This window comes from Candoia aspera, chromosome 4 (genome assembly GCF_035149785.1).
Source record: "Candoia aspera isolate rCanAsp1 chromosome 4, rCanAsp1.hap2, whole genome shotgun sequence".
Taxonomy (NCBI): domain Eukaryota; kingdom Metazoa; phylum Chordata; class Lepidosauria; order Squamata; family Boidae; genus Candoia; species Candoia aspera.
Window position 1 is genome coordinate 106,444,941 of NC_086156.1, and position 13,184 is coordinate 106,458,124.

At 40.5% G+C, this 13,184-nt stretch overlaps 1 protein-coding gene across 1 annotated transcript; it reads left to right on the top strand.

Annotated features, from left to right (window-relative positions):
- Positions 1-720: 720 nt before the first annotated feature.
- Positions 721-10,533, top strand: LOC134496911 (vomeronasal type-2 receptor 26-like). The gene is made up of 6 exons (XM_063302626.1): positions 721-905; positions 1,610-1,900; positions 4,334-5,183; positions 7,262-7,468; positions 8,476-8,602; positions 9,632-10,533. The coding sequence occupies exons 1-6, from the start codon at positions 721-723 to the stop codon at positions 10,531-10,533; spliced, it is 2,562 nt and encodes an 853-aa protein (XP_063158696.1).
- Positions 10,534-13,184: the final 2,651 nt, after the last annotated feature.

Here is a 13,184-nt window from a genome sequence, read left to right on the forward strand (position 1 = left end):
CCGGCTTGGCTGGGGCTGGTGGCGACCCATACAAGGGTCCCTCCATCTTCTTGACTACCACTGACTTCAGTGCCTTCTCCGTATCGCAACTGGAATCCGTTGCCTCGGAGAGGTCATCCGACCCTGGCGTAAGAGTCCCCTCTCTCCGTGGTCCCATGGGCTCTTGTTCCCCCCCTCTGGAGAGCTGACTTTCCCCCCAGCCGGTGGTTGAGGTTGGGGCAGTTTCAGTCATCGCTAATTAAACTCCTCACAGGAAACTGGATGGATGCTAGCGGACTGATATTAAAGATTCTCAGCTTTATGTAATGTTTGCCTATTCCAATAAAAGGAGTCTCATCAGTAGTTACTAGAGAAAACTAATTTATTGAATGAATAGTATGCAAAGTACGAAGAAAGCTGAGAATGAGCAAAAGCACGCCAAATGCAAACTTAAAAAGCCTTGCTCCCGTTGCGAACCCTCCCCTCAGGCTAGCATAGCAACCACCCACCCGAGATGCTAGCAACCGTTAGAATCGGCCTGAGAAAGTAACCTTGAACAGCAGAGATAACCCAAACATACATTCCAGAAGATTACAAGTCAGCACAAAGGAAATTTACCAGCGTGGCCAGGCAGGCACGCAACTGCAGATATGACATGTGAAACGTTACGAGGAACCATAAACATCGGAACGGGAACATGACAGCAAGGTGGTGGTAATCTTGGTGTCATTACTGGTGCCAATGCCTCAAGCAGCGTGTAAGCTTTCTGGTGTTAACTGCAATGTGATTGAGCCTCCCCCTATCGTTCACAAGTACTCTCAGCCTGGAGATATCACCGTTGCTGGCATTATCTCTCACGTCTACACTTTTTCCAGTCCAATTCACTTTGACTGTCACCCTTCAGATGAACTTCAAGATGAAGGGCTGTAAGTGTCTCATTCATTCTGTGAAACGAATTCTCCCCCAACAGTCCTTCACATGACACACAGGGCAATTTACTTCAAACTGTCAGAATATATTACTTTTACAAATGCCTTCACCTTCATTAACAGGATATTAGATCTTCCTTACTTATTTGGTTAGTTACTCAGTTACTCAATTTCTGGCTGCTCAACTTCACAGTGTGAATTTTTATTATTATTACCAAGTCTCAGGTTTCTAAATAATATGCTAATGTTACAATAATCAATGAACAAATGAGATCAACAACAATGTCTAACTATTCTAATTCATTGTTCCTGGGCAGGAGATACTGAAATGTTCATATGGTTCCAGTTTAAGTTACCTGTTTGTAATCTTCACTGAAATCTCAAGGTCCTTTAGCCAGAAGTCACTTTTTTCACTGACTTCAAGCTACCAAAATAGCTCTTTTAGTTGGTTGAAAATCACTGTTCCAAAGTTGGTTTGGGGAGCACCAATTCATCTGAACCAAAACAAGGTGTAGATTCCAAGCAAAGGCCTTTTTTTTTTTTTTTCTGGAATGCAGAGGGGAAAAAAAAATCATGTTTGCTGATTTTATTTTTTATTTCTCACAATCATAGCCAAATACACCATCAAATAATGCTATATAGAACTGAAAACTAACAAGTGTTACATTCTTTTTTTTTTCTTTTTTTGAAAATCATGACAGGGTTCTCTTTCAGAGTTACCAGCATGTTCTAGCCCTGGTGTTTGCTACAAAGCAGATCAATGAAAACCTCCAGTTCTTACCCAACCTCACTTTTGGGTTCAACATCTATAATAGTAATTTCAGTCCAAGCAGGACCTTCCTAGCCTCAATGAAGCTTCTCTTCACGCACAGCACATTTGCCCCAAACTACAAGTGTGGCTTTGGGAACATTCCTGTAGCAGCAATTGTGGGACCTGACATCTGCCTCCATGTAGCAAGCATTTTGTACATCTACAAAACTCCACAGGTAATCCAAGATTCATAGAATGGAAATATTTATCAGTTCACATGAGACAACTCTGTCCTGATTCTTTGGGGGCCCTCTTGTACTTGGGAAATGGGAAATGGGAAATGAAGGGACATGGGAAATCTTCTAATATGCTGATAAGCATTAGAGCTTTAGAAATCCTTCCTTTCTGAAGGACTAGTTTTGAAGGACTTCTACGGTATCTATAAATGGCTTCATATTTCTGAAACAAAACAAAGGTTATCATTCATTTTCAGAAATGGATACTGTTATTTTCTCCCAGATTTCATTAATATCAGTCCAAAGTATATGATGGCCCCCATGTCTGCCTGTCTGTAATAGCAGGGATCATTTGAGGATGGTGGTTTAGGAGTTGTATGGGATGAAATGACCTTAGTCTCTGCAAGGCAGAAGGTGCTCATTTTTCCTCCTTAACCCCTAGCACCTGTTTTAGAGGGAGTGACTTGCCCAATAATTAAAATAAATGCCAGCAGAAGATATCATGAGCGTTCCTCCCCCAAAGGTCCTATTTAGAATATCTGTAAAATGTCAGAATAACAATTGTCCAGTTGATTCCTACCTGGGCTACCCTCACTGCATTTGGCCCACATATAATGTTAAAGCCTGCTGCAATCAATATGTATACTGTAACACTCTCATGTTCATAATCAATACTATGTTTCTGAAGCATCCTGGTGATGAGTTTCTGCTGCAGCATCCCACGAGCTTTTTATGTATCCCTGCACCTATATAGACACCCAAACTAGCTTTGTACTGTACTTTGCTGATCAGGAACTGGGAATAAGAGATATTTTAGATTCTCATAGGAAATAGTTCTGAATATTAGGCAGCAGATGTGAAGCTGGCAAAAGAAGGGAAATCTTAGAACACCCATGCTGCCCTATTAACATCAGGAACAATTCTAAGGAGATGCTTGGTTATGAAGGCAATGTCTAGTTCTTAAATGGTTACAATATATGTAGACAGCTGTAGTGGCTTTCAGTGTGGCCTTTCTCTAAATCCAGATAAAGTGTGGATAGTCGTCCCAAAACAGATTGGAGCTTCTCAAAGTCCAAAGGCACATCTGTCCTTGAGCAGGGGAAACTCTACAAAGTTATTTGAGGGGAAGACATGGGGGAAGACTCACCAAAGAACAAAGGAGCCATAAGATCTCCAACAAAGGTGACACAGAGTGTCCATCAGAGGATAGATGGAAGAAAAAAGACCAAATCTTACCTGTCAGAGATCATCAGTAAATCCAGTCAGCTGCCAAATCAAGATTGGAATAGTAGGAATAGCATTTAGCAATATAGAGGGGTGCATATACTGTATGCTAGTTACACACATATGTTCAGCTCATAGGGCAATTGGCCAAGCGAAGCTCACTGAGTTTTTTTCTGCATCTAAAAATTAGAGAGTTGACTTAAAGTTTAATACTTTTTTAATTAGAGTGTGTCAGACTATCAATTAGGAGGAGGAACTGCTGGCCAAAGAATGCAAAACCATTTATAAGGCTTGAAGACAGGAAAGAGAAATTACTTAACTGTCTGATAAATCTTGCTGAAATGGCTTCTTAAATTACTTTAAGTGAAAAAAAACGGGTGGGTTGGTCAAGCCTAGAAGTCCATGGGGTCCTGTGTCTTTCAATCAGATGAATCTTGAACGTAGGTATGTACCCTATCACAATCCTGATACATTAATACGTATGTATTAAGTATTACTTAATGTATTAAGTAATACTTAGCTAAAAGATGATCATTTGAAATCCAGGTTGGAGCTTGCTGATACAGTTTGTAGGAAGAAACAGTGGAATCTGGAAAATGTAGCATTATTGAAACTAAAGGAGGGACAAAGAAACACAGTTGTTGTTGTTTTTGATTTCCACCAGCTCACATATGTGTCATGAGTACCGTTGAGCTGAAGGCATCAGCACAACGGCACACATGACAATACCTAGGAAGCAGAGGAAGGGACTTAAGATCAGCTAAGCACGCACAACAACAGACACAGACCCCGAGGAGAAGGGAATGACCCCGGCCGGATGACCCAGCCATCAGGACACAAAAGAGGAAGAAGGAAAGACAAAGACAGGGCGGATCACGAGGCACACCTGAAGCTGTCAGCAAAGCGCAACGGAGATCGCCCAGCTGACAGCAATCACCGGCCGGAGAAAGAAACCGATTATGGGCGAAGCCCGGGGCACCAGCAGAGGCCCTGCAACCCTTCACCTACCGGCACGGAAGCATGCAGGACTAAAGGGGGATGACGCAACCCAAAGTGGGGGGGCGCTGACCGGCGCGGGATATTTAAACCCCGCACCGGCGCGCTCCCTTCACTCTCAGCTTTTTTCTCGTCTAGCACTACGCTGAAATAAACCTTAACCTGCTCTTCCCTGAATCAGTGTCTGTGTTTCAATCAGCGGTAGGCAGCGCATGACAATATGGCTCTGCTCCAGCAATGAATAAAGAAACCCAAGGTGTTTTTTTACAACAAATGTTCCCAAACGAGGCCCTGCAACACCGAGGAATCCTCCAGTTACTGCTGCATTTTAGATGGACATGGATTGGAGTTCTTTCTGTGAAGGATGAAGCAGGAGAAAGGTTTGTACGGGATGTACTCCCCATGTTTTCTCAACATGGAATCTGCTTTGATTTTATGGAATGGTTCCCAAATTTAGCTTTTTACACTGATTTTATGGAAGTGATGGATAAAGGACTTGAAATATACAAAGCTGTCATGAAAAGCACAGCCAACGTGATAATTGTGTATGGCGAGATTCAGACTATGACATTTTTAAAATCGTTTCTTCGTTTTTCAGAAGTGGAAGACATACCAGTGAGTACCAAAATCTGGGTTATGCCAGCCCAAATGGATTTTGAATCAGTATCCTTTGACAGAAACTGGGATATACATTTCCTCCATGGTGCTTTATCCCTCTCTGTTAACTCAAAGGAGGTGTTTGGATTCCAGGAATTTCTTCAAAGCAGAAATCCAACCACAGAACCACATGATGGGTTCATCAGAGATTTTTGGGAGCAGGTGTTTGCTTGCTCATTTCCCAACTCTAAAAAGAATAAAGGGACTGAGAGCATTTGTACTGGAGAAGAGAAATTGGAGTCTCTTCCGACTTCTACTTTTGAAATTAGCATGCGTGGCTACAGCTACAATATGTACAACACTGTCTATGCTGTGGCACATGCTTTACAGTCGATGGATTCCTCTAAATCCAAGCAAAGAAATTGGATGGATGTGGGGAGAGAGAACTTTCAGGACATACAATTGTGGCAGGTAACGTCTATAGCAGGGACTTCAGGAAAACGTCAGGATCTATGGTTGTAAATTCTAACTTAAAAACCATGAAAAACTCCTCTAAAGAAATGGGTGCTGTAGCATTTAAATGGTTTTTTTGGAATATTTCATCTTCAAAAGAATTCCATTGTTTTATGGGACACTATATAAGATGGATGGATGGATGGATGGATGGATAGGAACCCCCAGTGTTTAGAGTACAATTGGACACAGTAAAACATTACATGAGTTCATATACTGCATACATGTATAATAGAGTTCATATCCATCATGCTACTCAATTTCTGGACATGCGGTCTTATGCAAAATACAACCTCCCTAGACAATCAAAGGTTTTTTAAAGAGAAGAAAATATAGCTAACTCTAGTGTTCACTAAACTCCCTATAATTTCCGCTTCTTGGGAATTATCCTTCTACTATATGCATGTCTTCATACTGTTCATACTGATCATCTCCATCCAATCATGATTTCCTCAGTCTTTCAGTTCCACTCCTCCCATTCCCTCTTCTTCCATGCATTTGTTTTGCAATTCAGTCCCCATTCATTCTCACTATAAGGCAAACCATCTCAAAGTACTTCTTTGATTGTGGTCATTCATGGCATTTATTGCATTTATTGCATAATGCATTCAGCGCTCATTCAAGCGAATCCCTACCACACATCCTTTTTAAAGTCTTTATTCTCCTTGAATTCAACTGACTTCTATCTTTTTCCTAAGCAGACTTATTGTCTGCTGTTCAAGGTAAGCCTGGTCAGGAAACAGATTCCCTAAGTTTTGACGGAACTATATTTAAAAACAGAATCCTGAAAGCCTGACTGACTTTTCCCCTCCTTCTCCCTTGTACTCTAGAGAAGGAGGAAGTCACTGGTCTGAGATGGGCAACAATATAAATTGAATAAACAAACAAGCAAACAAACAAATAAGTACTCAGCCTTAGCTTCTTTCTCAGACTTTCTCTGTTCCTGGTGTTTAGGGATGTACTTGCAACTGTCATCTCCTTCTCCAAGGTCATCTCCTTGGGTCCCTACACATAACCAGTTTTTTGTTCCTTTTTAGTAAGTGTTCTTCTAAGTCTCCATCCTGACAAAACTGAGTGACTATGTCAGTTTGGCCCCCCTGGATCTGGAGATATTCTATTATTGACTCTCAGTGAGGCTGTATTTTCACTTTCAAGACTGTGCACAATCTGGACACAAAGCATAAAGCAGCTGTGGAGCTGTGGCCAAGAAGGCCTTTGCCTCATGCACCAGTTGTGCCCTTTCTTGGACTGGTATTGGGCCTTCAGACCTCAATTCAATATTCAAAAATTCATAGTCTTATTCTAAACCGCTCAGAGTCCTCCAGTGGGTGGTGATATAAATTTAAATAATAAATAAAAAGATGTGTAATTGGATATCATGACAGGAATGCTAAAACATGCTCTACATAGGACTGCACCTGAAGCCCACATGGAAGCTACAGCTGGTCCAGAATGTGGTGGTGTGGGCAGTGATGGGCATACCACATTGCTACTTTGCCCTGCACTAGTTGCCAGTTGGCTTCCAGGTACAAGCCAAGGTGCTGATTGTCACCTATAAATGAATGAGGTCCTCCATCTCCAATAGTTTCTGCCTAACCATTAAGATCAGGGCAGAGTGGGCATGGTCCAGGTCCTTTTAGTTAAACAAAGTCATCTCTCAGCATCTCTCAGCTCCTAGGAAGTCCACCTTCTCTGCTGAAGCACCTGTCCTCTGGAATAGAATCCCCCAGGGGTTTGGACACTGTTCTGTAAGTTATTGAAAGCTTGGCTTTGATCACAAGCATTAGGGTAAGATGGTTGTTGATCCTGCGTTGTTGTTTTTCTTTTGGGGTGTTCTTTGGGTGCTGAGTTTGTCCTTCTTGATGCTCAGGATTTTTTTCCCCCATGATTAATCTTTCAGTTTTTATTGTCCTTTATTTCATCCCATTAGCTGCCCAGAGTCATCTGGAGTCAGGTGGCTTCTAAAATTAATGAAATGAACAGAAATATTTCACCAATGCTTTATGATTTCTCTCTTTGTGCTCCCTCCAATTCAGCTATACCCTTTTCTGAGAAGTGTCTCGTTCAACAATAGTGTGGGTGAAAAGATCTCCTTTGACAAAAATGGACAATTTATTGGAGGATTTGATATTATAAACTGGGTCACTTTTCCAAACCAGTCATTTTCTAAGGTGAAAGTAGGAAAGATAGACCCCTTCCATATTTATTTGGATTCCATTAAATGGCCAGAAAACTTTAATCAGGTTAGTGACATATGCTTTTGTTTCGATTCAATTAAGCAACATTAAAAAAAAAAACACCCAAACTTATTGAAGAAGAGTTTCTTAGTTTCAGTTCTGAGTTGCACTCAACTCTGACGTATTTATATCCTCTTTCAAAAAACAAATAGGCCCATATTTGGCTTATTGTAGCCTCTTAGCCTATTACTTGTTAATTCTTCTGCTTGAAAGCAACCCTAGAGATTAATTTGACTTTCAGAAGGATAGGAGCAAAGTTCCATATTAATGTAATGGTTCTCTAAGAGTAGATACTTTTGATTAATCTGTAATCTTTGTAGTCTGCAAATAAAAAATAACTTCATATTTGATCCTCTGCATTCCAACAGATAAGAGCCATTCTAGCCATAATTTTGAAGTAAAGCCTGATGTCCTCTTTCTATAAACTATCATCTTCCAGTAATGCTAGGTTGCATGCATAGCTCCCATTGTGTCCAGGCCATGATGGCAAGATCTTGAGATAGATAGATAGATAGATAGATAGATAGATAGATTGACTGATTGATTGATTGATTGATTGATGTGTTGCTACATATAAAACTGTGCTGTTCTTTTCCACTAATCTGAAACACTAACCTTACTTTACCTACTTAACCTCCTTCAAATATTGAATATGGCAATGCCAAGGCAGAAGACCTTTCACAGGAAGTTTGACACTTATTTCTTTGTGGTAGATTTGTTATGGAGGGGCCACATGGTACCCTCAATCAGCTATACTGGGATACACGTTGCCAAGACATGTGTTGCAAATGTTTAATATTTGACCAAAATCTTTTTCATATGTATAGAACTTTCCAAGAATACTGGAGATTCCAACAGTCTATTGCCAGTTTGTTTTGGTTTTTAAAGTGATAAGTGTTGTCAGCATTTGCCAGTCATCTATTCTAAACTGTTAGTTTTCCAGCAGGAATTAAATCTGAAGTCTATATATTCTTTCTCTCTCTCTTTCACTCTCCTTGTTCCATCTGGTATAGGCACACCCAATTTCTATGTGTACTAATCATTGCCAGAGAGGGTATAGGAAGACCCATAAGGAAGGGAAGCCGTTTTGTTGTTTTGATTGCCTTCCATGTCCAGAAGGGAAGATTTCAACTGAAGAGGGTAAAATGCACCATTTACAGAAGTTTTAAAAAAGAAAAAAGAAAGTAATGGGGATGAATCAGCTTGTGAACAGATGTTTGCATGGACAGGCAATTCCCTGAGTTGTGAAGTTACTCAGAACAAAAAAGCAGTATGAGTTAATGAGGATACAGAGTATTCAGATATAAACATGGGGAGGCGGGATGCAAGAAAAAGTCTTGGCAGGTGTAGAAGGCACAGGGAACGGCCTTGAGGGACAGGAGGAAATGTGACCAAGACAACAGAAGATAAAAAGGGCCTGGGTCTAGGGCAAGGAACAAATCTGAGTAAATGTCTCAGATTGGCCCCTCCCTAGTTCACACAAAGATAAAGAGAGGGAGGGGGAAAGTGCATTAAGGCTTGCAACATTCTGTTGATATAGCTTTACAGTAAAAGCATGACTGGCCTACATGGCATTGCTTTCCTAGTCTGATCAACTTTGAAGACTAGAATCTGCTGAAATCACAAGGCCTATATTTTTTCTACCCAGAATGGAGCGTGTCTTCCTATAAATGTCATTTGTTGTTATAGTTATGGTCATTAATCAACCTTAACCCACCGTCTCCTAAATCCTAGTCCAGCACCTTCCACTGGTACCCCAAACTGTGTCAGTCCAAACCCCATTTAGTATTAAGTGAATAAGCTTGCATCTGTGCTTAATTGTAAAGCCTCTGCACCAGAGCTTCCTAATATTATGGCTGTGTTAAACTACCCCTAGTTAATTGACTTACCTCTTTTCCAGGGGCACACAATTTGGGATGATGGGATAATTTAGCACAGGTATTTTAATTCCTTCCAGATGATGCAAAGGGTTGTGGTGGGCTAAAACTTTAATTTCCATGTCCCATGGAAATTGTCTGAGGCAACATGAAATCCCTTCATGTTATTTGTTTCTTTGACCTCATTTTCAAGTTCATACCTTGGGCTGAGGCCTTCATGGCCATGTTCTGTAAGGGGTGGTGTGTTGATTAGTTTAACACAATATAAACAGATCTTTGGTGATTGTTTTAGATAGAGATGACTGTGTTCCATGTCCAGAAGATCAATACCCAAACCACAACAAAGATTCATGCTTCCCCAAAGTTATCTCTTTCTTATCATATGAAGAACCACTGGGGATGAGTTTGGCTACTTGTGCCCTTTCTTTTGCTTTCATCACATCTTTGGTGCTCAGGATCTTCATTCAACACAGGGACACTCCCATCGTGAAAGCCAACAACAGGAACCTCACCTATATTATTCTCATCTCCCTTCTACTCGCTTTCTTTTGTGCTTTCCTATTTATTGGGAGGCCCAATCAAATTGTATGTCTTCTTCGACAACCAGCTTTTGGCATTATCTTCTCAGTGGCGGTTTCCTGTTTGTTGGCCAAAACCATTGTGGTGGTCCTAGCATTCATGGCCAGCAAGCCTGGGTCCAAAATCAGAAGATGGGTGGGGAAAAGATTGGTGAGCTCCATTGTTCTTTCTTGCTCTCTTGTTCAAGCCACCATTTGTGCCTCATGGCTGATGACATTCCCACCATACCCAGATGTTGACAAGCACTCCATGTCTCAGGAAATTATATTAGAATGCAAAGAAGGATCAGTGAGCATGTTTTACTGTGTCTTGGGCTTTATGGGCTTCTTGGCCATTGTCAGCTTCTCTGCAGCTTTTCTAGCCAGGAAACTACCTGACAGTTTCAACGAAGCCAAATTCATCACCTTCAGCATGTTTGTCTTCTGCAACGTCTGGTTGTCCTTTGTTCCAAGCTACTTGAGTACCAAAGGAAAATACATGGTGGCTGTGGAGGTCTTCTCCATCTTATCCTCTAGTGCTGGCTTACTGGGTTGTATCTTTGCCCCCAAATGTTTTATCATCCTGTTCAGACCTGAATTAAACAGCAAACCTTTGCTCATGAAGAGGCAGTATTGAAAACCTTAATCATTCCTACCAACAACAAATGCAAGTGACAGTGGAAATGGATGTGGGGTAAGGGTAAAGGAGACATCATGAAGTAACTCCTCAGGGTTGATCACCCTGTGATCATGACACAATGTATCTCATCAAGGAAAATCAAAATGCTTCTCATATTTTGAGGAACTCTATTATATTTGTTATCTTTGCTGAATAATGTAATTTTTGGGATCTATGCTGCCTGATATATTCAATTTTTTTCCCCAATATTTAAAGAACGGAGCTGTTTAAAGGAGCTTGAAGATGATACTGTTATGTCTTCGTAGACACATTGCCTCAAAAGCCTCTCAAGTGATTTCTAATGTCTATTTGGTCAGAAGTACTGGAGGGAAAAAAAAACAAAATGTATTAGGCATGCACCAATATAAGGCTTTTCATTTTATATATGGTTTTAATTTTGCTGGCAATAAGGCTTCTCATTTAGCCAAGGTATCTGAGAGTCTAATTCCAGTAATCCATATCTGCTTGGGTAAAGATTTAATTTCAAGGATTTGTTGTGAAATTTGGATGTGACAGGAGGATGGTATTATTTCATTTTCCCCCATTCCCTGCCTCAAACACCAAATCTGAGAAATCAAAATTTAATTCCTATGGTGACCTAAAGAAATACTACATGTGCATCACGAGAATCTCTCTGCATTACACATTAATGACCTATAAAGTTTTCCTCCTTCCAATAAATCAACAAACCATCATAGTTTTGGGGGAGGGAACAATTTTGGAAAAAAGATGTCCTAAATGTTACGTATCTGGATTGCAGGGAAGCCCCAGATCCCACAAGTTCAGAGGCTGGAAAAATCCAAAATTCCATGTAGCTAAGTTATGGGAGCAATAGATCAATATTTAGCCATTCCTGCTAGTCTTCAGATTGAGAAGATTCTGACTCACAATTGCAGGCCCCAGTAGACTTTTCGGGGTGACATTTTTCCCACTTGTTTCTTTGTGGAGTAACATTTTCAAAGGGTTCAATTCAATTCATTCAATTAAATAAAAAACATCTCAATAATGCTTCCTATCTTGGACAGTATGAATTGATAGGACCATGTAAGTGATGGACCATGTTCCTTTTCATTCTTCTCCCCATTTCTGGTAAGGTAGCTCCTCCTACCTGCTATGCTCTGACCTCTGAATCATAAACGAGTGATGCTTTTTACAGCGATGTCTTCATATATTTCAGTTTTTTTCCCCAAGTTATCATTCCAGCATCTAATGAGCTACTGCCTAGGGAAGAGAGGGTTTCACATCACTTTGTATTTGGATTTCATAATTGGAGATGGACTCCCCTCCAAATGTAGGAAATGTTTTCAATATCTTTGACTATCTTCCTTACTTTCTCAAAGAGTGTGAGATTTTTTTTTAACATACACAGGTAGCTCTTCGTTCTGAAACAATGATCCACCTATGCTTTTGGCTTGTCCCTTCTTCCTGGTGTGCTCTGGGAGAGGTTGAACACTCTCTTTGAAATTCATCCTGTACCTGATCTGATCCAGTTGCATGTCTGGAAATAGTCCTTTACTTCTTCAAAGAATGTGAATGGCTCCTCTTTAACGCCTCCTGCTTCTACCTTGGAGATGACATCTTCCAGGGATGCTGAAAAACACCAGACGTGTTCATTGAAGTATATACAGCATATTTGGCCAGTGATTGCTGTTGTGATTTGCACCTTAGCATGCACAATCTTGGTTAATAGGTGCTTTGCAGAAGCTCATGGATGATGTTCAACTATGGCAGTAATCTGTGTACTCCAGAAGTCAAATCACATTTTCTGCATTTTCAACATGCTCCTCAGGTGGTAAAAGTCACCTAACCAGAAAACTGACAAACTCTAGAGCTCCCAAATAATTATTTGAGTATTCCAAGGCTAGTAAGTGCCAGTGAGTGACTGGTTTCTAGCTATGCCAAGAGCAAAAGCCACAATGTCACACAACTGTTCCATAGTAGGTTGATTGAAAACAGTCTGAACAGGAACACACGGTAGTTGAAGATACCAAATGTTTTAAAAAAAGTTTTACAACTGATCAGAAAACAAGAGAACTATAAGCAAGGGGTGTATTTCATGGAAATAGTGCAAGGGAAAAGAGAAGGAAATCTGACGAGCAGCTGTTCATAGTGACACCATTCACTATGCCTTTCTATACTTCTCCAACATAGCAAACCAGTGTTGCTTCCGCGACATCCGTACACTCTTTCATGCACTGCCTTTTGTTCTTCAAACCTCTCTCCTGTCTCATTTTGAGAACCTCATTAGCTCCATCTTTCCTTTCTTCTTGACCCATGTACTCTTCCCCCACATACTTCTTTTGCAGCTTGGCCCTCCTTCATTCTCTGTATAGCTAAAACATGTCCTTGTTTCATTTTGGTCAATCACTTTGTTGTTCAATCCACAATTATTCATTCCTGACAATTTTGTGATAATTTCACAATAGCATTTCTTAAGTAACTAATTCCCACTGCATTCGGATAACTTAAGCAAGTTGCAAATAAGTTATTTTTTAAAGAGATGAATACACTAAAGGCTGCATGTGAGGGACCACTGGTTTAATAGATTTCAAATAAAAAAAAAAAAATCAACTCCAGCACCAGTGGTCTACCATCCAGCAAATAAAGGA

Excerpts from the sequence above, each read along its gene's own strand:
- LOC134496911 (XM_063302626.1), top strand. The coding sequence starts at position 721 with ATGCCTCAAGCAGCGTGTAAGCTTTCTGGTGTTAACTGCAATGTGATT. Across the intron at positions 5,184-7,261 it reads AGGACATACAATTGTGGCAG|CTATACCCTTTTCTGAGAAG; the intron begins GTAACGTCTATA and ends CCTCCAATTCAG. Across the intron at positions 7,469-8,475 it reads GGCCAGAAAACTTTAATCAG|GCACACCCAATTTCTATGTG; the intron begins GTTAGTGACATA and ends CATCTGGTATAG.